The 23,191-nt window shown below is 39.2% G+C and overlaps 1 protein-coding gene across 1 annotated transcript in view; it reads left to right on the top strand.

Moving 5' to 3' along the window:
• The first annotated feature begins 3,836 nt into the window (after window positions 1–3,836).
• LOC129005113 (zinc finger protein 385C-like) overlaps window positions 3,837–23,191 on the top strand; it is a 28,066-nt gene continuing 8,711 nt past the window's right edge. The window contains exons 1-4 of the mRNA XM_054433922.1: window positions 3,837–4,082; window positions 8,333–8,519; window positions 9,883–9,972; window positions 11,389–11,551. Coding sequence (XP_054289897.1) covers window positions 4,042–4,082; window positions 8,333–8,519; window positions 9,883–9,972; window positions 11,389–11,551 — 481 coding nt within the window. The 5' untranslated portion in view covers window positions 3,837–4,041. The remainder of the gene's footprint in view (window positions 4,083–8,332; window positions 8,520–9,882; window positions 9,973–11,388; window positions 11,552–23,191) is intronic.

Raw genomic sequence — 23,191 nt, 5'->3', positions numbered from 1 at the left:
ATAAAACTATGTTTTATCTATGGTTATACTTATACACGTTACCATAGATAAAACGTACTTGTTTTACCTATGATGTTATACAAGAGCGTGTTTCTCTTTATCGTCTGGCTCTTATTTTTATTCGATTCTGCATCAAAAATAAACAAAAAAAGGTGTTACATGCCTATATTTCGTCAAAATTTAATTTTCAGTGTATCAAACCTTTTATGGACTCTTTAGATTCTTAATTATTATGACAAAAGGAAAGTCTTCAACAAGTTTCATCAACGGACCATCTTTTTTTATTACATGCCTATTTTACCTGTAATAATACTGGTAGAATGGGCAACGTCGCAAGTAGGGTTGTCGTGGTTTAGTGTCATACGTCTCCCTATCCACTCCCGAACCACGGCCACCTTTAACCCAAGCCGCGGCCTTCCATGTTGCAACGTCGCAAGTAATTTAAATTTAAATCAATAAAGTGTGAATTGATTAGCTGATGTCACCTGTCTGCCATGTTTTCTAATGGGAAATCTGACACTAAACAACTCTACTTGTGACGTTGCCGATTCTACCAGGCCGCGGCCTGGAGTTAAAAGTGGCCGTGCCGGAACCCACTTGCGTTTATTCTTCTTCTTGATTTTTGCACAGACATTTTCCTCAGCACAGTAATTTATTCTACACAACCAGACTGAAGTATCCGCTACAACTCGCTATGTGTGACTGGAGGGGTAGCGGATTTTTATCCCCCTGGAATTTTACCCCCTGGGCAAACGTGACGTCACAAACCAGGGGGTGAAATTCCGGCCGCGAACTTTTGAGTTTCGCGACATCAGCTCGATGGATTAAACGCGGAATTAAACATAGAATTTTACCCCCTGGCCAGATATATAAATTAGTGAGAATGATTAATCATCTTCATTCAGTTTTAAATTAATAGTTAGCATTTTATTATTAAGTAGCCTATCTTAATTTATTTGCAACATTTTTAATTTTAATGTTGAGATTCGAGTATCAGGATTCGATCTTTGTAGTCAACTGTTGGTTAATATTGGTTAATATGATCAAAATAAATCAGTGAATTCTGTTTACTTAGTTGAGGTTACAAAATAAATAAATACCCTAAATTTAAAACTGAGTATTTATTTATTTATTTATTTAGTGTGAGTATTTATTTATTATTTAGGGTAAAGATAGGCTACTAAATAATGAAATGTTTACAATAATTAAAAACAGAAATAAGAAAATCAATCATTCAATTTTTAAAATCCGCCAGGGGGTAAAATTCCGGGGGGGTAAAAATCCGGGGGTAAAATTCTGGGGGTAAAAATCCGGGGGTAAAAATCCGGCCCGTACATCTTCAGTTGTCTAAACGCTAGTTATATGGACAGTGGGTAAAATTCCGGTTTTTATCGCTAATCTAATTAATCACGCTCTGACTATTTTCATTAGACTTCAAATCCGCGGGGGTGAAATTCCGACCGCGATCAAACTTTTGGCCACTCAGGTTACTACGTCATAGTGATGTCAGCTTTGCCCAGGGGGTAAAATTCCAGGGGGATAAAATTCCGGCGACCCTGACTGGAAGTGTTTTTGAAGCCTGCGAGTACGAGCACAGAAAACATACTGTTTTCTGTGGTACGAGTGGCAACTTAACGGCGACTAATAGCGACGAGTAAACTCGCCATGTGTGACATTGCACAAGAATATCCTTGGAATGTCCTGGGGATATCCTAGTGGGATATGGGGGATATCCTCTGTATACCCCGCAACCAGGATATCCTGGGTAACTCCCTGGGATATCCCTATGTCCACCCAAATCCTGATCCCTGGGATAATCCCACCAGGAAATTATATATGAAAACACAAAATAATAAATATTTAGTCTGAAAAGCACTTTTACCAGTTAAGTATTTCAATTAAATAGCCCATAAAAACAAATTTTGGAAAAAAATAGAAACAAAAATATTTTTGCCCAGACGAGTTTTGAACCGGGTACCTTTGACTTATGAAACTTTTACATCACCTCCTGAGCTATTTGTGATTGTCGATTTTACTAGTTTTCAAACGGTTAAAGAGGAGCCGACAGCTGAAATGGTCGCAATACTTTTTTACATTTTTGATACTATGATTCTGTTTAGGCATCAAGTTGTTAAATTGTTTTTCTGGGAGTTGTAGAGGATACTGTAATAAGAATATAGATTATAATTGTTGTATGATTAATTAATATTTCCCCTTCAATTTTCAACCAATAAATTTTCTCAGATAAGTTAGAATTTAAATTAAAAAGAAAATATTTGCATTATTACTATTGTAAGCAGGTGTATTATTATTATTATAAAATGGTAAAAAATTAGAGTTTGGTAGTTATTATGCCCTACGGGGATATCCTACGGATCTCCAAAGGATGTCCTATGGATATGATCGGAAAACATGATTAATTTTTATAAATCATTAGTAACGTTATTAGTTATTTTAATTCAAAATAGTATTGAGATCCTTTTTAATAACGTTTCTTAAGCACTTGTCACTTGAAAAAATACATCCAGTACTATAAAATATGTTTTAATACAGGTAGCCACCGAGAATATCCATAGGACGTCCCCAGGATATCCTCAAACTGCATTCGTGCAACATAGGTGTGCTATTCCCACATATTCTGACGTCACTCGGATTGCAAACAAAAGATCACCTGATTGTAACTGCCTGGACTCTGGAGTTAAAGGCGGCCGTGGCTAAGGTGGCTATAATGCCACCTGGCTCACCAGGCTGCCAAATGGATGTTCAAAGGTGGCTTAAGCTTGACGTCTGTCTGCGGGCGGATTCGGTCTGGTCTGCTTCCTGCCTGGCGTGAAGGCCAGTGTTGCCACTTTTAGGGTAATTACCCTTTTTAGGGTAATTTACTGGTCTTAGGGTAAAGTTTAGGGTAATGGTAGATTTAGGGTAATTTTAGGGTAAAACTAAAAGTTGGGATAACAATGGAAATTTTACTAAAAACATGAAAAAAAACTTCAAAATTTGGCAAAAACGTTCATTACATACTATGGCCAAACCATCATATTCGATTCAACCGGTTTAAATCGATTGCTATGATGAATTTTTCATCAAATTATCCAAATCGATCTTATCAATAGTTGGGAAAATTATCTGTTTTAGAATGTATTCGATTCTATAACACGTTATAGGCCTAATAAAATATGAAATATTATTAATTACTGGGTTTGATATTTAATTATGTGATTAAATTGGTTTAAACTGGATTATTTTACAAATTGTGTCAAGAAATTACTACTACGTGAGTTATAGATTAAAGCTTTGGTGGTACCGTACTGTATTTTAAAGATATGATTGTCCAAAAACAGTAGTAATGGGTCGATACAGTAAAAAAAATACGATAGTTCTTGATTCGATATTTTTCGTTATACGATAGAGCTAATCAATATCAACATTTTGTTCTTCTTTCGGGTGGTTTTTTAGAATCGAGTATAATTTTACGTAAATTGATTGATATTGGAACTTCATTTAGTATAATTAACCACTTTATGTAAGATTTATATGATTTTAACAATGTTTTATAGCATTAAACGCAAATATTAACATTTAGGGTAGTTTTTAGGGTAACAAGTAGATTTAGGGTAATTTTAGCCCGCATTTAGGGTAAAATCGCAACAACGTGGTGGCAACACTGGTGAAGGCTGAACCATTGAATCGTCTGCAGTCTGCACTGCACTGCACTCACTGACTGCACTCTCTACTACAATAATAAAAACCATACCACTCTGACTCTGCGTCAGTATCTCTCTTATAGACTCTTATAAGTCTTAAGACTCTCTCTCTCTCGCGTCTGTCGTCTTGTCTTGTGTCAAATTCTATGTTATCAACCTATTATAATACTAATTTCCTAGAAGCATTTTTTCTGTGTGTTAATACTGTCTTGTTTTATTGATTCGCACCCACTCTAGGATTCTTGTTTTAGTTTTTAACTTGATAGTGATTTTTTATTTAATTAAATTAGGCCTATTCATTGACTTTTCTATTTCTAGGTTGCTTCAATTTGTTAAAATGGCAGCATTCCCTGCTGTTGCCACGGTGATTGGAGTTAGGTACGTTACATACATCTAAGATTTTATAGGAATAAGCCTAAGATGTGTTTTGGGGCCTGCTTACTTGCAAGTGTAACAACATTAGGCCCATTAGAAATATTTATAATTTTAAGATATTACCATTTTATTTGTAACTAGGACTAGGCCTAGGAATATTTAGTACGCAGAGGATACGCAGGGTACAGTTTCTTAACTGGGCTATGCTAATATCGATTGAAACTATCGATTCGATTAGTAAACCTTCATGCCATTTTTTCACCGTCAGCAAGTTTGGTTGGTTAGGTTAGGTTATGATAGTTTAATTTTATAATAGATATATTTTAAAATATTGATTATTAATCAATATTTCCAATTCGATAGTTTCAATCGAGGCTGCACTTTACTTGATGTCCTACACTCATTCGATTGGTTTTTCCGATTCGATATTTTCATTCGATTCTTTCATTCGATATATTGTTTGGTTAGTTAGGTTAGGTTAACCTTACCTAACTAACCAAACGATATATCGAATGAAGCAATCGATATATCGATCGATATTTTCATTCGAATGAGTGTAGGACGTCAAGTAAAGTGCAGCCTCAATCGATATTAGCAGAGCCCAGTTAAGAAACTGTACCCAATACGCATCCGGTAACCGGACAGGCGTCCGATAGTTACTGTCATAACCTAACCAAACTTGCTGATAATGAACAAATCGAATGAAGGTTAAATTCTGTTCATAAATTAGGCCTTCTGTCTTAGATTAAATTTTACATGTATCCTTATCGTCACATTGTTCATTGGTCTTGCATTGTTACATACTTAGTTTTAGTAAGTAGCCTATTTGGGTACAGTTTCTTAAGTTAACTGGGCTATTCTAATATCGATTGAAACTATCGATTCGATTAGTAAACCTTCATGCAATCAGCAATCTTTTCACAATCAGCAAGTTTGGTTGGTTAGGTTAGGTTATGATAGTTTAATTTTATGGCAAATATTTACCGTATTTACATTGGGATATGATGTAATTTTTATATGTCTACTTACAGTATTTTTAACGCTGAATCCGAAAATGCAATCTGATTTTGTCGGAGATATTCCTAAGTGGCCGTAGTGGCCGTAAAACGAAGGTTAGGATTACGAATCTAAGGATAATTGAGAGGTACTGAAGGTGGTAGGCTAATGGTAATATGGCGTGGTCTGGACTGGACGGGTCCGTACTGAGTGAAGAGTGAGGAGTGAGGACTGAGTGAGAAGAGCAAACAACTGTTTATAATTGATCTAATGCGGAATGAAATCAAATCAATTCGTTTTGAAACCAAATAATCAGTTCTTATTTAGGCATGTGAGGAAGGTAGGTCGGGTTTTATGCGGATTCGTGACTGTATTAAGTGTTTTGAAGTGAGGTTAGATTAGGAAAGTAAAGGTTAGGTTATAATGAACCGACTCATTAATTTATGCAACTTCCAGACTGTTTTTGCACAATTAAATAGTGGGTGAAACACAATTAAATAACGATATCAAAAATGCGCAAGCCCCATCATTTCAGATTAAGTTACTTTTTAAGCTGAACTCAATTCCATGATCCGTTTTTCATTTTTATATTTTGGTTTTGAAATATTGACATTTTTTACAAAAAAAATTCAATATATAATAAATAAAACTTGATTTCAAAAAATGGATTGCGCCATTGAGTTTAGCTTAAAAATGTACTGTAGTTCGAAATGATGGGTCACAACACACCCTTCATATTTAAAATAATTTATCACATATGACGTAGGCCTATACATAGGCTGATGTGTTGACTTTGTCAATGATTTGTAAAAATCCAAAAGACAAATAGTTACAGACCGTTTCACCGTGCTTGGTGTGTAGGGGAGGCACTGCGAGAGAGACAGAAAATACAAAAACGTAAACATAAAGCAAACTAATTTGACAGCTGATGCTAGTTCCCCATTTCAGTATTTGAACGTGACTGTACCGTACATCGAGGCGTAGTGGGGGAAAGCTCTCAGTGCGCATGCTCCAGCGAGGCGCCACGCACCGTGACACTATCTGTAATTTGATATGATTTGATTTGATTTCAAAATGGCGGATCCAAGATGGCGGCTGAAAAAAATACATCCGTCATAACCAAGTGAAAATAGGTCGACAATGACTGGTAGTGTATTATATTTATCTTTATCTAGCACTATTTTGAGATTATGGTCTTAGTTTGTAAATGCACAATGTTAAAATGGGCTAAAAATAAAGTTTTATAAAACCCTCATAACTTTGGAATGAACCAAGATTTTTTTAACGGTTTGCGGCATTGTAATCAGGGTAGAAATGTAGTTTGAAATAATGGGTCATAACCCCACCTTTACATTTGAAAAAAATATTTTGCATCCTTATGGATCCAAGATGGCGGCCGGAAATGACCACCTTGTCAAAATTAACTACTTACTACCCAACAATGTTTGGAAGTAGTCTGGGATTGATATTTGAAAAAATGTAGAAAAAAGTTGGGGGGGGGGACAATTAAAACTCACCCTTTTATTTGTTTTAGTTTTATTTGTTTAGTTTTAGTGACTTTTGCCCTGTACATTTATGTATTATTATGGCAATAAAAAATTCTGATTCTGATTCCCTGTATATTGCAAAGAGGTGCTGATTAGTTGTGCCTAGGGCGTAGACAGGGTCAAAAACTGGCCTAAAGCGGGTCTCACAGGCTCAGGGTTTCAGTTAGCGTCAGCCTGGGTAGGGTTTCGGTAGTGTTTAGACAATTTCTATAATCCAGTGTTTTATTTAAGCTAAAACAATGTTACAATGGGTTAGAAAACACTTTAAACTGAACAACTGAAGTTACTAAAGCTTTTTACAGCCCTGAATTATTTTATGGAACCATTTCGGTTAACCCGAATTTGGTTAACAGGGTTTCTGTGTACCGCTGGGGGACTTGGCGGGGCGGAACGCTGCCGCGTTCCTTAATAGATGTGCAATTTACAAACCGATAGATGTAAAATTTACGAAATCAAATAAATCGTCAAAAATCAACAACTATTTGCTCTCCTCATAGCTTTCACTTCTTCTACTATTAGTCACCGTAACAACTAAACTTTTCTAACCTGCCATTGTAACCATTTTATTTATTCTCAAACTTTGATCCCAGATTCTTAATAGTAGGCCAAAGTTTTACTTCAAAAATAGGGCTATTTTGGGCCAAACATTAGAAATTTAGGATTCATAAAAAACAATTGTTTTAGCATAGAATAAATAAACACCACTTACTTTTTTATGCTGAACTCAATGCTGCAATCCGTTTTTCATTTGCATCTTTGGATTTTGAAATATTGAAATTTTAAATAAGAGTATTTTAATATTTCATCAAGAAAGCTTGATAACCAAAAACGGATTGCAGCATTGAGTCCAGTATAAAAAAGTAGTTCAAAATGATGGGTCACAACACCACCTTCATATTTAAATTAATTGATCACATTTCAAAATGGCGGATCCAAGATGGCGGCTGAAAAAAGTACATCCGTCATAACCAAGTGAAAATATGTCGACAACGAATGGTGGTGTATACTTATCTTTATCTAGCACTATTTTGAGATTATGGTCTTAGTTTGTAAATGCACAATGTTAAAATGCGCTAAAAATAAAGTTATAAAAAGTCCTCATAACTTTAGAACGAATCATGATTTTTAAAAACTAATTGCGGCATTGTAATCAGCGTAAAATTCTAGTTTGAAATAATGGGTCACAACCCTACCTTTACATTTGAAAAAAAACTTTGTATCCAATATGGCGGATCCAAGATGGCGGCCAAAAATGTATACCTAGTCAAAATGAAGTACTTACTACTAAACAATGATCTGACGTGGTCCGGAGATGATATCTTAAGAAATGTAGAAAAAAGTAGGGGGGGAACTCATTTAAAATTCACCCTGTATATTGCACAGTAAAGTTTCTGTAAGTTTTCGGTTTTAAACTAAAGATTTTTTGCCCCAAAGTAGAAAACTAGTTGGGGACTTGTTAACTTGTTTTAACTGATTCCTTTGACTCATGAAGCATTAAAACCTCATTGTGTTGGTTAAATCTTATTTAATTCACTCATTGGTTCAACCCTCTTCCCAAGGGATTCTTGCCCTTTCATATCTTCTGAATCCACTTATTGCATCATTCATCCTTATTCCCCAACCCTTTACCTTGTTGTTTTTTTTACTTATAAAACACCAGCCGCTTTTATTGTTTGGTCGAAGTCTAGTTAACTTATTTTTCATTTGCAGTAAAGAAATAGCTGAGAGTGGTCCACTGTTGGCCACTCTGGCCATGGATCCTGGGTTGATGGTACAGCCTCCTGCTCCTCCTATGAACCTGCCTGAAGAGACGGAAGTGGAGATCAAAGCCAGTGACCCTGTCACTCAGGCGGTTGTTGACAACATTATAGGAAAACTTCCAACAACGAAAGAACAGGCAATGGATTGTTAACGTATTCAATTATCATAATTTTTTATCATAATCATTAATGACTGGGATGGGTGGCGTCGTCCTGTAATCCAGCTACTAGGAGGTCACAAATTGTGGATATTTATAGGCATGCACTGTGGATGCGATACTCTCTGGTGTGGATTAACGTCCGCACCAGTGAGTACTACGACTATCCGCAGTACTATCCTGATAATTAGACCAATTCGTAAATACCAAGGCAAAAATGTGGTTCGGATTCCACTATAAACTGTAGGTCCCTTAGTTGCCATTAGCTGTATGGGCTATTAATTAACAGATGTGTCTAAGGAATGTCGGCCTTAGTCACTAACAAGACTACAAGATCTAGCCACTCATCCTACACTCATCTCCATTCATACTTGGCTTAAAATACCTACTTTGTATGGTCACCATTTCATAGAATAGTAAAGTATAATATAGTACCTATGTTATTTTACCTTACCTGCAATTGGTAAGTTAAGCATTCAGCTTGAGTAATTTTTTATGAGATTTGCTTATGCAAACATTTGAAAGATTGTAAATACATACATATTAACTTATACACCCTAAACTCTAGGGATTCTGCAAATCTACAGGAAAATATCTTTTATTTGGTACTAACCGCGTGTAATTTGGTCCAGTAGTATGGTCAGGCTAGCTGTCATAAGTTTTGCAAAACTTTTTTAGTACGGTAATAAGATAAATAAATAAATGCATTTATATGTAAACATAGGGAAAGCATTCAAACTAATTATTTTGCATTTAAATATTTATATCTGTGTTCTGATAAGAAACAATGTTCTGTGCCCCTTTCTAGCTTACATAAAGTCAAACAGGACATTTACTCACTTGGTCACTGACTACCTAGTAAGAGAGAAAGACAATTTGCCTTAGGAGTGCTCAGACAGTTGCTCGGCCCTTTATGTTCCCTATTTTCCACCATGATAAGATTAATTAAAAGTAATTGATTTGAAATTTCCCTTCAAGAAGCCCTTCTTACAAACCATGTTTAGTTAAATAATCAGAAGTCTTATTTACTTTAAAAAATCCAAGGTGTTCATTTCTTACAATAGGCCTATTAGAATTCTTTAAAATTTTGTATTTATTGGTAACTTATAGGTAGGCCTAGGTTCTTGATCTAAACCAGCTTGACCAAAGTTTAACCGTTGCCAATTATGATTTCTTATAAAGAATAATTATGTTAGTACCTAGTAATGCCTGAAAAAAAAAAATAGGCGATAACAAAAGCCATGCTCTTTTCATCACAGTTTTAAACAATTTAAAATACAAATGATTTTAATTCACATCTAGCCATAAGGATTTACCATGTAACACTAGTATATTTTTACAGGTCAGACTGAAATGTGAAGTTTGTAATATTGAAGTTTCTGGTCCTGAAATTCTTCAAATTCATTATGCTGGTTCTAAGCATGCTAAAAAGGTAAGTGTATTTTGGCTGTTTTCTTTTCTTTCAAATATGTTTTGTATTATTACTTCCAGAAAATTAAAACAAAATTACTCACGAGTTGTAGTGCTACTGGACTCAAGCAGACCTTGTATGGTCCAACCAATTCCTAAAAAGAACTTGCGCAATGTCTCAGAAATAGAATATAAATTATTTAATATCGTAGATACACAAGCTGTATCTCTATCACAGCCATTTTTATGAAAACTAACTAATTTAACATGTGCTACGAGTTTATACAGACGAATAAAGAATCACGGGAGAACTCGCCACTCAAGCCTTATGGGCACAAGTAGGGTTAATTAATTTCAATTTATATTATAATAGTCAATGAATAGTCATTTATTCCATCTTTAAACAATACAATATTGTAATTTATTTCGTCAAAGAATCCTTAAACTAATACACAAAATTATCACAGTAGCTATAAATTATATCACAGATTGAGATTGGATGCATTAAATTAATTGTAAACATGAAAACGACCAATATTAGACATGGCTACACAGTGTAAATTATTGATTCTAAGATAGAGTTTTTAACAACTAAAAGATGACAATAAAAAATAATTCTTTTGGAATTCTAATAATAATCAACAAAGATAAAAACGTTTATCAATCTGCAAAATTAATGACTTATAAAACTATATTTCCATGTTTAAAAAATTCTTTGGTACTGTAAAAGGGGTTTGCAGAAAGCCAGACAGACAATTTCTTTTTGAAAACCTTAAAAAGGAAGTGATCTTGATTCACAATTCAGGTTGTTAAAAAACCTAATTTCTGACACAAAATGACTTTTGACAGTTTAATAACTAATTGATTAGTCCTATGATGGTAATTTAAATCCCTAACCCCTTGTCCCTCCATTCCTGAAAAAAGAATTAGTACATATTTAAATTATAACTAACAGATAGGACTTATGTGTATGTAGTGCCAACGCCCAATGGTGAGTATTTATCGATCGACGACCTGCCTGCGACTGCCCTATGCCTTGTCATACTCTAGCTCATTCCCTCTGTTGGGTAACAGACTATGACGTGGTCAATTTTGTGTGTCTATTCTATTCTACTTGGTTGCGGACCTGATGTGATTTAATCGTCACAGATTTATAGTTTTTTTTTTTCTCGTGGCGTAAGTAAGAAAGTTAAAAAACTTAGAGAAAATTATTATTTCGTTACATAATTAGATTTGATTATATTATGTGATAACTGTAGGGAAAATTTAATCTGTGAGCAAAGTAGGCCTATCTGGTACACTCAAGGAACTAAGTGATATTCTTGAAGAAAAGCTCAACTTTGCGCTCTAGTTACACAAATAACTAATTTATAGGTCTACTTCAAAATTGATCTTTTTACTTAGAAGGTAACATAACAATGTTTTTTCTATTCTGTAGCTGAAAGCTCAGGAGCTGATAAAGGAGATTGCTAACTCTCCCAACTCTGTGTTTGTTTTGGCGAACCCCTCAGAAGGCTCTGTCCCCAACACTAAAGAGTTCTCGTGCAAGATATGTAATGTAAGGCTCAACTCACACCTACAGCTGCAACAACATCTGTCAGGTATGACTCACTTTCACAAATACATAGGAATACATCAAGAAAGAAAGAATGAATACGTCCTTATCCTATTCCCTACCCTACTATTGTCTCTATCTTACCCAAGAAAAAAATTCCAGACAGTTGACAAATACAAGAAGAACACCATTACAGTAGACTCCCTCTTATCCAGACACCTTTTAACCGGACATCGGTTTAACTGGTCTACACTCGGCGTAAATGACATCTCTTTAACTGGACAATTTGTATCAGGACATCGGAATAACCGGACTAGATCGGCAGGAAGTGGGTGGTACTGAAACAACTGTTCTCGTGGGAAAGATTTGAAACCAGTGATCACGTGTGTAAATACAATGCTCTACTAAATTTAAGTCAAATACTGTATACAGTATGTATGCATTTAAATGGTACGTTTTAACGAGTTTTTGGGGACGTTGGTTTAACCGGAAAACCCGCTATCCGGACTGGCCTCGGTCCCGAGGAGTCCGGATAGGAGGGAGTCTACTGTAATTTGATATTTAGCTCTATATTGCCCACTTGTAGAGCGAAATATCAAATTAGTAGTACTTTTAGGCTTGGGTTTAGAAAGGGATGCGAACAGCTTTGCCCCCAATCCCATTACCTACCTTGGAATGTGAGGCCACCCCCCAGACAATTTTTAAAGCAGTTAAAAGAGTTTTAACACTATCTGGAGGCTAACACACTGATTAAAATTTGTGTTTGATGTTTTTTTTTCTAACTAATCAAATCAATACATTTGATTCCCAATATTCCGAAATAATTGGGATGGAACTTTGTTCGGATTAGTAAGAATTCTTATCAAGCGGATTTCTGTACTAATTGATTGTCGCAACCGCGTAAGATGATAACAATTTCATGTTAGCATCACCCTTACGTATTTAAAAACAATAATAATTCCCTAACTATAGTTTATATTAGGTGGATTTTTTAAATGGTAGGGTTCAGAATAGTGGGAATCTACTTAACCATATTTTTTTTTTTAATTGGGCACTCCTCAAAGTGTTGGCGCTTTGGACTATAGCCTAGTCGGAACATAAACAAAATATATAGCTGAGTAATAAAACTGTTCAAACTGTTGAGCCGTGACTATTTCCACCGGGCGAATGTCACGACTCATGATCAATGGTTCAAGTGTTTTTTTTATAGTAGGCTAGTTCAGTGTTTCTCACTCCACGACCCCGAACAAGGCTGTGGGTTTTGTTCTTATTACTCCCACCGCCGACGATTCAGAGGCTCCGAGACTTTCGTTAGCGCTGCATCGGCATAAATTTTGCATCGTCTTTCATCTTAATTTTGTAGTATGTTTGCGTTGTATTTTTGCCTTTTCCTTACTTGTGTGAAGATATTCTCTACTATGCAGTAAATTAAGAGCGCCCAGCGCGCTTGATGGGTAAGTTTGGACTATTTTCTGATACTTAGGTTAGAGCACATGTTGCACTAGGTCTGGAACCTAGTCTTGGGGTCGTGGAAGACTTTTGATAGTTAGTTTCCCTTTTCTCTGTGGTTTTGTATAATTCAGGGCTTTGCCCGAAATGCTAGGCCTAGAATTGACTGAGAAATGTTTGTTGGAAGGCCGCTATTTGAGAGAAACTGCCAAGTCAGTTTTGGGTCCTTCTGACTGTTTTGTGGTAGGCCTAGGCTTACAATTTTTGCTCAGTAAATGTAATTGTCTTAGGCTACTACTCTGGTAGTCTTTTGTTTCTGTGTCCCGTACTATTTTTAGTGTTGTTTTGTCTTGTAAAATGTTCAGTTTGTGTTACCCAGTCAAGTAAGGTTAAAGTCTTTTATTTTGCTTTGTCCTTGCCAAACTAGTTAAATTAAGTTGAATTAACTGCTCTTAAAGCTCCCCAGAAAGTTTGAGTCATTTTACTCAAGTTTTAAGAAAGTTACGGTAATTTTTAGTTTGGCAACTTTTCATGCAGGTTTGAACTGGGTAACCAATAGGCCAACTGGTTTCAGCCTTTGAGTTAAGGTTTGGGATGGTCTGGAGAAGCTGCTGGAACATTTCCCCCAGCTTTTAAGACCATTCCGAACAAATTCGGATCACAACTTTTGGAGAAATTAGCAAAAATACATGAGTCGTTGCGTTAGGCCTAAATTTTTGTATGGAACGTTTTTTGTCAATTTTAAAGTATTTTTCTGTGTTTAAGTGTCAATTGTTCTCTGTTAACTTGTTCTTCTGGCCACTTTGGACCAGGCAATTTAAATATTTTCTCTCTATTGGTGAAATTTATCACTGTCACATACCCGTCTAGCCTGCTGACACCTTTACCGCAAATATTAACGTTACCGTTCTTGTACTGTTTAACCTGTTAATTGTTATGTTTAAAATATTGTTATTGTTTGAAATGTTTTATATTGATAGAGAGCTGTGATAGAGAGACAAACCTTTTAAAAAATCTAGAAACTTGAAAATGATATGTTAGGCCTAAAGCAGTGAAATATTGGAACTAAATGTAAATGGTGAAAGATGTGACAGTGAACCTTGCGGATATGGACTCAGTCTATTACTCTTACTACTGTGTTTCCTGGGTTTTGTCACTCAGGGCCCGTGAGGAGGAACATGGAGTACCGGTAGTCTGCATCAGCCTTGGCGGAGTGGGAAATACAACTCTTGGCCACCCCTGGATCTTGGCCCCCCTCTTCCGTCATGCCTGCTTCCCCTCCGGTGCTGCTCGCCCAGAAACATGAACTAGTACCGCAAATTCCGCAAGTTTTAGGCCTAATTAATTATTGCTAACCACCGTCCTGGACTTGGAGATTTCGTTACCTATTTGTTAATTTGTGCACAGAGATTTATTAATTGTTTTTCTTTTTAAATTTTAAATTCTTTAGCCTAGGCTACTTGTTGATCTTTTTTAAATTTTATAATTTTATTAAATATTCTATTGAATTCTAATTTGGGGCCCCTAAAGTTTCTATAGTTACCAGATGAAATGAATTTATTAAAAGAGTCATTATATATATCATGTTGTAATTTGTTAATTTAAAGTTTTTTGAAAGGTAAAAGCTAGTAAGATTTATTTTTGAAATTTAGCCTATTTGAAAATGATTAATGAAATAATTGTAAGTTAGTAGGGTAAACGGGTATCAAAATTTTTAAAGTTTAATTGAGAGTATTTAATTCATGTATTATTGTTAATTATTGTTGTTGATGTTATTGTTGTGTTATTTTTTTTAAATGGTTAATTACAGCTCGTTTCTCTCAAATGGCGTGTTGTTCTTGAGCCTCCATCCATGGTTCTCATTTTGTTATGTAAAGTTTTGTGAGCCGCTCCTCGGGCCTGCGCATGGATCACGCTTCCTTTTCGTTAGTCTGGGTGCAGGCGCGAGGGCATGGTTCATCTGGTAGCAGAGCGTGGTTAGTGGGTTGCGTCCTGGGTGCCTTGTCGTGAAACTTGGTTTCACGACTCGGATACTTAGAGATGCGATCACTGTCCGCGTTCTGTTTTTTGTTTTGTTTTGAAGAGCCGTGGATGGATTGGTTTCTTGGAAATGTTCTGGCCTGGCAGTTTTGGAAAAAGGTCTTGTTGTTGTTGTGGTGGGGCGTAAACACATTTTTATTAGGAGCTCGCCCTTTGGCCGAGGCACCGGGTGGAATCGGTGGTAATGACTTGCATCCTTCGGGAGCAAGAGTGTCAAAAGCATGGTCATGTGTCAAAAAAAAAAAAAAAAAAAAAAAAAGGTTTGTGTGTACACCCCATCACACAAGTGTTAGGTGTTGTCTAGTGTATGTATCGGTGTATGTTTGTGTGTGTGTACGTTCGTGGGTCATTTGTTGTTGTTTTTTCTTGCGGTACTTGCGGTATGAATGGGCAGGTTCTTCTTTTGGGCCCCATCAGGTGCGTAGGCATCAACGTCCAGAAGCCTTAGGAATTAAATTTCTGTGTTTGTTTTGTGAAAAAATTTTGTTGGCTGTTATTTTGAGTCAAGTGCTGGTTGAGACTCGGTATGGCGTCAATTGTGCCGGAATATTTGAGGAAGCCGGAGCTGGTGTACGAGGTGCGGTCCCGGGGGGAGACTCCTGGAACTGATGTACGCACTTTGCGTACACAGTTCAGACAAATTGCTAGCATGCCTCAAGCTTGGGTTGAGTCGCTCAGTTTGGATGAGGAACTGGAGGCATGTAAAGAGAGGATGGAAGAGCTAAGTGGGGAAATTGATAGTTGGAGTAGTTTGCCTATGGGCTCAGCTAAGAGTTCGGCTATCACACAGCTGACGCACTGGCGTAAGCGTCTGCTCTTGGTTTCAGGGCAACCTGAAATCCAAGATGAGGACAAGAGCTGGGTGGAAGCCAGAATTCTTGAGCTGGAAGGAATTTTGGAGAGTATTAAGGCAGGAAAGTCTGTCAAGGAGAAAGTTGAAATTTTTGAAGACAACCGTTCTTCGGAAACTTCAAACGAAGTGCCAAAGTCTGTTGTTGAAGTTGTGGCTCCAGTGGGTACCCCCCAGGCTCCGCCTACGCCAAGTACACTGCTCCGGTTGCCTGCAAATGTTCAAATGTCAAATGCAAATGTCACACCGTCCCCCTCTCACACGTCCACCTTGGCTGCGGCTACGCTGAATGTCCAGTTCCCATCTCCCTTACCCTCTCAAGTCCATAGTTCCCCTTCCATCTCTAACTCCTTTGGCAAACTTCCCCATCCCCTTGCCTCTGTCCTGAGTGGTTTCCGGCCGGTGGACGGGTTAGATGTGAATGGTCTTTGTTTTTTCCTGGAGAGTGTTTTGCGCATGCGTGAATACCCTGGCATGTCAGACGCAACTTTGATGGAACTCATTGCTCCATACTGTCTGAAACCGTTGGGGGACAGATTGCTTGATTGTTTGCGCAGAGGCGTCACTTTTGATGTTTTTCATAAAGAAGTTTTGGAGCTTTTCATGCCCCGTCGGGTCATGGAGAAGCTGAAAGTTGAGAGAGTTTTTCGTCCTCAGCAGCCAGCCGAGTCTCTCAGCCAGTACGTGGGGGACATTCGCACGGTGGAAAGGGTCTTGCGTTTGGGGATCAGTGAGCTTGAACTCATTGACATTGTGCTTCAGGGGTTGAAGCCTGAGGAACGCTCCCGTCTGGTTTTTGCACCACGGCCTGCATCTTTTGCGGATCTGGACAGACTTTCCATCCTTTCGAGATCTGTCCAGGACGCTGATTTTCAGAGAGACCAAGCGGCGGGGCATCTTCCCCTAGCTGGTCATCATGCTGTCGTAGCACCCGTGGGAGTGTTGGGTCCTGAACCGCCGCAGTGGCAGAGGCAACCTGTTGTTTGTTTTGGTTGTGGGCAACCAGGTCACATTCGGCGGCATTGCCGTCAAGGTGGAAATTTTGGACGTGGTCCAAAAAACTAGTTTGCTCACAGGAGGAAAAATTGCCCAATCCTTCCTGTGAGGTTGTTGGTGATAATGTAAAGGGCAATAATTTGAATGTTTTTTCAAGTAAGTCAAAGTCTAAGTTAAAGTCAGTTAATGTTTCTGTTGCCTCCCCTTCTGGGAGTGTTGTGCCTGTGACCGAGCCTCTGCTGCGGGGGATTGCGGGCCTTGCTACCATGGGCGTGAAAGCGGCGCGCTCAACTTGCCCACGTCTCAACATCTTCATAGGTTCCACGGTGCAGAAGGCCCTAGTGGATTCTGGGTCAGCCCGTTGCCTCATTTCCTTGTCCCTTTTTGAAAACCTTGAATCGTCTGGGCTTATCAAGCAAGTTGAGCGAAAAACCCCTATCTGCTGGACTGCGTCAAATTCACCCCTTCCCATCATCTATGAAGCCCGTTTCAAGTTCAAAATTGAACATTTTTCTTGGGTTTGGAGTTTTTGGGTGGCTAAGGACCTTTGTTTCCCTGTCATTTTGGGAGCGGATTTTATCAAGCACACTGGCCTAATTTTGGATTTAGGCAGAGGTCAGTGTTTTTTCCGATTTGCGAGACGGGTATTAATATCTTTTGCTGATGAAATTGGTGGTGGTGCTGCGGTAGTCGAGCCTGAGATACCCAGCAAGCCAACAATTGATCCGTTAGGGCATCTGACTACTTGCGAGGCTGAAGCCATCAGAACCTTGTGTTCTCGTTTCCCAGATGTGCTGACGCCAAAGCTTGGAGTCACTAACCTGTTAGAGTACGAGATTCGTCTAACAGATACCCGTCCCGTTCGCTCTCACCCATACAAATTAGCTCCACCCAAAATGGAAACTCTCAGAAAAATCATTGACGAACTTCTGGAAAATGGTGTCATTGAACCTTCCCGTTCGAGCTACGCTAGTCCAGCTTTTCTCGTCCCAAAACCCAATGGCAAGTCCCGAATGGTTTTGGACTATCGCAAATTGAATGCGCAAATTGAAATCGACTCTGTGCCTCTCCCCGATTTGCATTCTGCGTTTGATTGGTTCGGTAAGGCCAAGTATTTTTCTGTTTTTGATCTGAATCAGGCCTATCATCAGATTCCTTTGAAACCTGAGTCTCGACCTCTCACTGCTTTCTGCGTTCCGTGGAATTTGTATCAGTTCACAAGAGTTCCGATGGGTCTTGCTGTGGGGGCCCAGACTCTCACCAGACTCCTTGATTCCATCTTTCATGATGTCAAGTTCAAGTTTGTGTTCAATTACCTCGACGATCTCTTGGTGTACAGTGAGAGCTTCGAAGATCACCTGATTCATCTTGAAGAAGTCATGAGTAGATTGAATAGGGCTGGCCTTACCGTGAATCCTGACAAGGTTAGTTTTGCAAAGCCGGAAATTTCGTTCCTTGGTCATCTTATCTCTCATAGAGGCGTCTGCATCGACCCCGCTAGAACCCAGGCTATCAGGGAGTTTCCTCCTCCCAGAGATGTCAAGGGTATTGCTAGGTTCATCGGCATGGTAGGTTTTTACCGACGCTTCATACCCAATGTTGCTGAATTGGCGGCTCCTCTCAATGAGCTTCGGAAGAAGGGCGCCAAGTTTGTCTGGGGTGAAGCGCAGCAGACGTCTTTTGATCTTCTCAAGGAGGCTATCATGCAGCCCCCTGTTTTGGCGATGCCGGATTTCAATCAAAACTTTGTCTTGCAAACAGATGCTTCCTCCGTCGCTATTGCGGCTGTGTTGTCACAAGAGGTGGATGGTGTTAGGCAGCCAATTGCGTACGCCTCACGCACTTTGAGTCCCTGCGAAAAGAAAAGCTCTTCTGTGTATGAACTCGAGTGTTTGGCTGTCGTGTTTGGAGTCAATAAATTCAGACGCTTTTTGGAGCACAAGGAGTTTTTATTGGAAACCGACAACCAGGCACTCTCGTGGCTTCTTGCACATCCACGCCAGCTTGGGAAAATTGGTCGTTGGGTTGTCCAAATATCGTCCCTTAAGTTCCAAGTGCAACACGTTCGAGGCACTCAGAATGTGATTGCGGACACACTATCTAGGATGTACCATTCACCCGACGATCCTCCTTCTGACCAAGAGCAACCGGGTTGTGCCGTGCTCTTGGAGTTTCCACTCGCCTTTTCTGATTTCATTCCCCATCAGCTGAAGGATCCTGAGCTGGCAAAGATCATTGGTGAGCTTCAAAATGGGGGAGCCCACCCCCCATATTTTCTGTCCCAGGGTGCCCTTTGCTGTCGCGCTCGGCAGCGAGGTAAACCTAAAGTTGTGCTGCCTAGTCTTCTAATCCCTATGGTCTTTGAGTATTTTCATTCGTCTCCTGTGGGTGGGCATCTAGGTATCCACAAGACCATTGCGAAGGTTAGGGAAATGTTCATCTGGAAGGGTATGGATCGGGATCTTGCTGCTAGGGTGCGTTCTTGTCAAACGTGCTCACTGAGCAAGCCCGCTCAAAACTCTAAGTTTGGTTTGTTGTCATCTGAGGTGGCGGAAAGACCTTTGGAGAAGGTCTTCATTGACTATGTAGGGCCTCTCCCGCGTAGCAAGTCAGGAAATAAGTTCCTACTTGTTTGTGTGGATGCCTTCTCCAAGTTTTGTTGGCTTTTCCCCTTAAGGAATGCCACTGCACAGCTCACCGTGCAGGTACTTCGAACTCACCTCTTCCAACATTTTGGAATACCCGCCACCATTGTTTCCGACAACGGAACACAGTTTGTTTCCCATCTGTTCAAAAGAATGTGCTTTGGGCACGGAATCCGCCATGTGACTACTTCCCCTTACTATCCACAGCCTTCTCATGCTGAAAGGTTCAATCGCAATCTTCGCTCCGCTCTCATAGCTTTCCATGCTGACAAGCAGACCACCTGGGATCAGGAACTCCCTTGGCTTCAGTTTGCTTTCAATACTGCTCACCATGAGAGTCACAAGGCGGTCCCTTTCGAGCTGTTTCTAGGCTATCCGCCTAACAACCCGTTAGCGAATGTGTGGGGAATTGGCGACCTTCTGCCACCTCCTGGTGCGGCTGATGTCAAGGCAACTTGGCAAGCGGCCAGGAGAAACTTGATCAGAGCTAGGGAATTGGTCCGGAGGAAGCACAATCGTGGTAGAGTAGACAACCCTTTCCAGGTGGGGGATTTGGTGTTTTGTAAAGCTCATCCAGCCAGTTCGGCTGTGGACAAGAGAGCTGCAAAGTTGTGTCATCGGTGGTCTGGTCCCCACCGCATCCTGAGGTTTTTGACGCCTGTCACGGCGGAGCTTGGAGATCCGCGGACTGGAAAAGTTTTCCGGAGGGCGCACATTTCTCATCTCAAGCCCTTCCGCGGAACTCTTCCGTAGGCAATTTTCTTTCCTCTTGTGTCTGGGTGGGAAGTGCACTGGGCCAGAGAACCTGATCACTTCTCCTGTCCCCTGTGTTCTGCGAAGGAATTTCCCTCACAAAATTTTCCAGCTCTGGCCAGAGCAAACCCTGGGGGTGAGTTTTCCCCTCAGTTTGGAAGTCCCTTGGCGTTCCCCACCACAGACACTTGAGTTGTCTTTCAGGTCATTCTCTTTTCAGGAAGTGGGGGAGAGGCTTGTTTGTTTGTCCCTTTTGGAGAGGAGTGTCCTCTTTTGGGGAGGGAGGTTGAGCCGTGACATTCGCCCGGTGGAAATAGTACTATGCAGTAAATTAAGAGCGCCCAGCGCGCTTGATGGGGCCCGTGAGGAGGAACCAGATGAATCATGCCCTCGCGCCTGCACCCAGACTAACGAAAAGGAAGCGTGATCCATGCGCAGGCCCGAGGAGCGGCTCACAAAACTTTACATAACAAAATGAGAACCATGGATGGAGGCTCAAGAACAACACGCCATTTGAGAGAAACGAGCTGTAATTAACCATTTAAAAAAAATAACACAACAATAACATCAACAACAATAATTAACAATAATACATGAATTAAATACTCTCAATTAAACTTTAAAAATTTTGATACCCGTTTACCCTACTAACTTACAATTATTTCATTAATCATTTTCAAATAGGCTAAATTTCAAAAATAAATCTTACTAGCTTTTACCTTTCAAAAAACTTTAAATTAACAAATTACAACATGATATATATAATGACTCTTTTAATAAATTCATTTCATCTGGTAACTATAGAAACTTTAGGGGCCCCAAATTAGAATTCAATAGAATATTTAATAAAATTATAAAATTTAAAAAAGATCAACAAGTAGCCTAGGCTAAAGAATTTAAAATTTAAAAAGAAAAACAATTAATAAATCTCTGTGCACAAATTAACAAATAGGTAACGAAATCTCCAAGTCCAGGACGGTGGTTAGCAATAATTAATTAGGCCTAAAACTTGCGGAATTTGCGGTACTAGTTCATGTTTCTGGGCGAGCAGCACCGGAGGGGAAGCAGGCATGACGGAAGAGGGGGGCCAAGATCCAGGGGTGGCCAAGAGTTGTATTTCCCACTCCGCCAAGGCTGATGCAGACTACCGGTACTCCATGTTCCTCCTCACGGGCCCTGAGTGACAAAACCCAGGAAACACAGTAGTAAGAGTAATAGACTGAGTCCATATCCGCAAGGTTCACTGTCACATCTTTCACCATTTACATTTAGTTCCAATATTTCACTGCTTTAGGCCTAACATATCATTTTCAAGTTTCTAGATTTTTTAAAAGGTTTGTCTCTCTATCACAGCTCTCTATCAATATAAAACATTTCAAACAATAACAATATTTTAAACATAACAATTAACAGGTTAAACAGTACAAGAACGGTAACGTTAATATTTGCGGTAAAGGTGTCAGCAGGCTAGACGGGTATGTGACAGTGATAAATTTCACCAATAGAGAGAAAATATTTAAATTGCCTGGTCCAAAGTGGCCAGAAGAACAAGTTAACAGAGAACAATTGACACTTAAACACAGAAAAATACTTTAAAATTGACAAAAAACGTTCCATACAAAAATTTAGGCCTAACGCAATGACTCATGTATTTTTGCTAATTTCTCCAAAAGTTGTGATCCGAATTTGTTCGGAATGGTCTTAAAAGCTGGGGGAAATGTTCCAGCAGCTTCTCCAGACCATCCCAAACCTTAACTCAAAGGCTGAAACCAGTTGGCCTATTGGTTACCCAGTTCAAACCTGCATGAAAAGTTGCCAAACTAAAAATTACCGTAACTTTCTTAAAACTTGAGTAAAATGACTCAAACTTTCTGGGGAGCTTTAAGAGCAGTTAATTCAACTTAATTTAACTAGTTTGGCAAGGACAAAGCAAAATAAAAGACTTTAACCTTACTTGACTGGGTAACACAAACTGAACATTTTACAAGACAAAACAACACTAAAAATAGTACGGGACACAGAAACAAAAGACTACCAGAGTAGTAGCCTAAGACAATTACATTTACTGAGCAAAAATTGTAAGCCTAGGCCTACCACAAAACAGTCAGAAGGACCCAAAACTGACTTGGCAGTTTCTCTCAAATAGCGGCCTTCCAACAAACATTTCTCAGTCAATTCTAGGCCTAGCATTTCGGGCAAAGCCCTGAATTATACAAAACCACAGAGAAAAGGGAAACTAACTATCAAAAGTCTTCCACGACCCCAAGACTAGGTTCCAGACCTAGTGCAACATGTGCTCTAACCTAAGTATCAGAAAATAGTCCAAACTTACCCATCAAGCGCGCTGGGCGCTCTTAATTTACTGCATAGTAGAGAATATCTTCACACAAGTAAGGAAAAGGCAAAAATACAACGCAAACATACTACAAAATTAAGATGAAAGACGATGCAAAATTTATGCCGATGCAGCGCTAACGAAAGTCTCGGAGCCTCTGAATCGTCGGCGGTGGGAGTAATAAGAACAAAACCCACAGCCTTGTTCGGGGTCGTGGAGTGAGAAACACTGAACTAGCCTACTATAAAAAAAACACTTGAACCATTGATCATGAGTCGTGACATTCGCCCGGTGGAAATAGTCACGGCTCAACCTCCCTCCCCAAAAGAGGACACTCCTCTCCAAAAGGGACAAACAAACAAGCCTCTCCCCCACTTCCTGAAAAGAGAATGACCTGAAAGACAACTCAAGTGTCTGTGGTGGGGAACGCCAAGGGACTTCCAAACTGAGGGGAAAACTCACCCCCAGGGTTTGCTCTGGCCAGAGCTGGAAAATTTTGTGAGGGAAATTCCTTCGCAGAACACAGGGGACAGGAGAAGTGATCAAATCTATTTTGTCAATACATTACTTACTAATCACTAAATATTAATACTAGTTGTAGTATACAGCGTGGTAGAA

This window comes from Macrosteles quadrilineatus, unplaced genomic scaffold (genome assembly GCF_028750875.1).
Source record: "Macrosteles quadrilineatus isolate MER2022 unplaced genomic scaffold, UCM_ALF_1.0 Scaffold_16__1_contigs__length_3527350, whole genome shotgun sequence".
In the NCBI taxonomy this organism is placed as follows: Eukaryota; Metazoa; Arthropoda; class Insecta; order Hemiptera; family Cicadellidae; genus Macrosteles; species Macrosteles quadrilineatus.
This window is presented reverse-complemented; position numbering and strand designations above follow the sequence as displayed.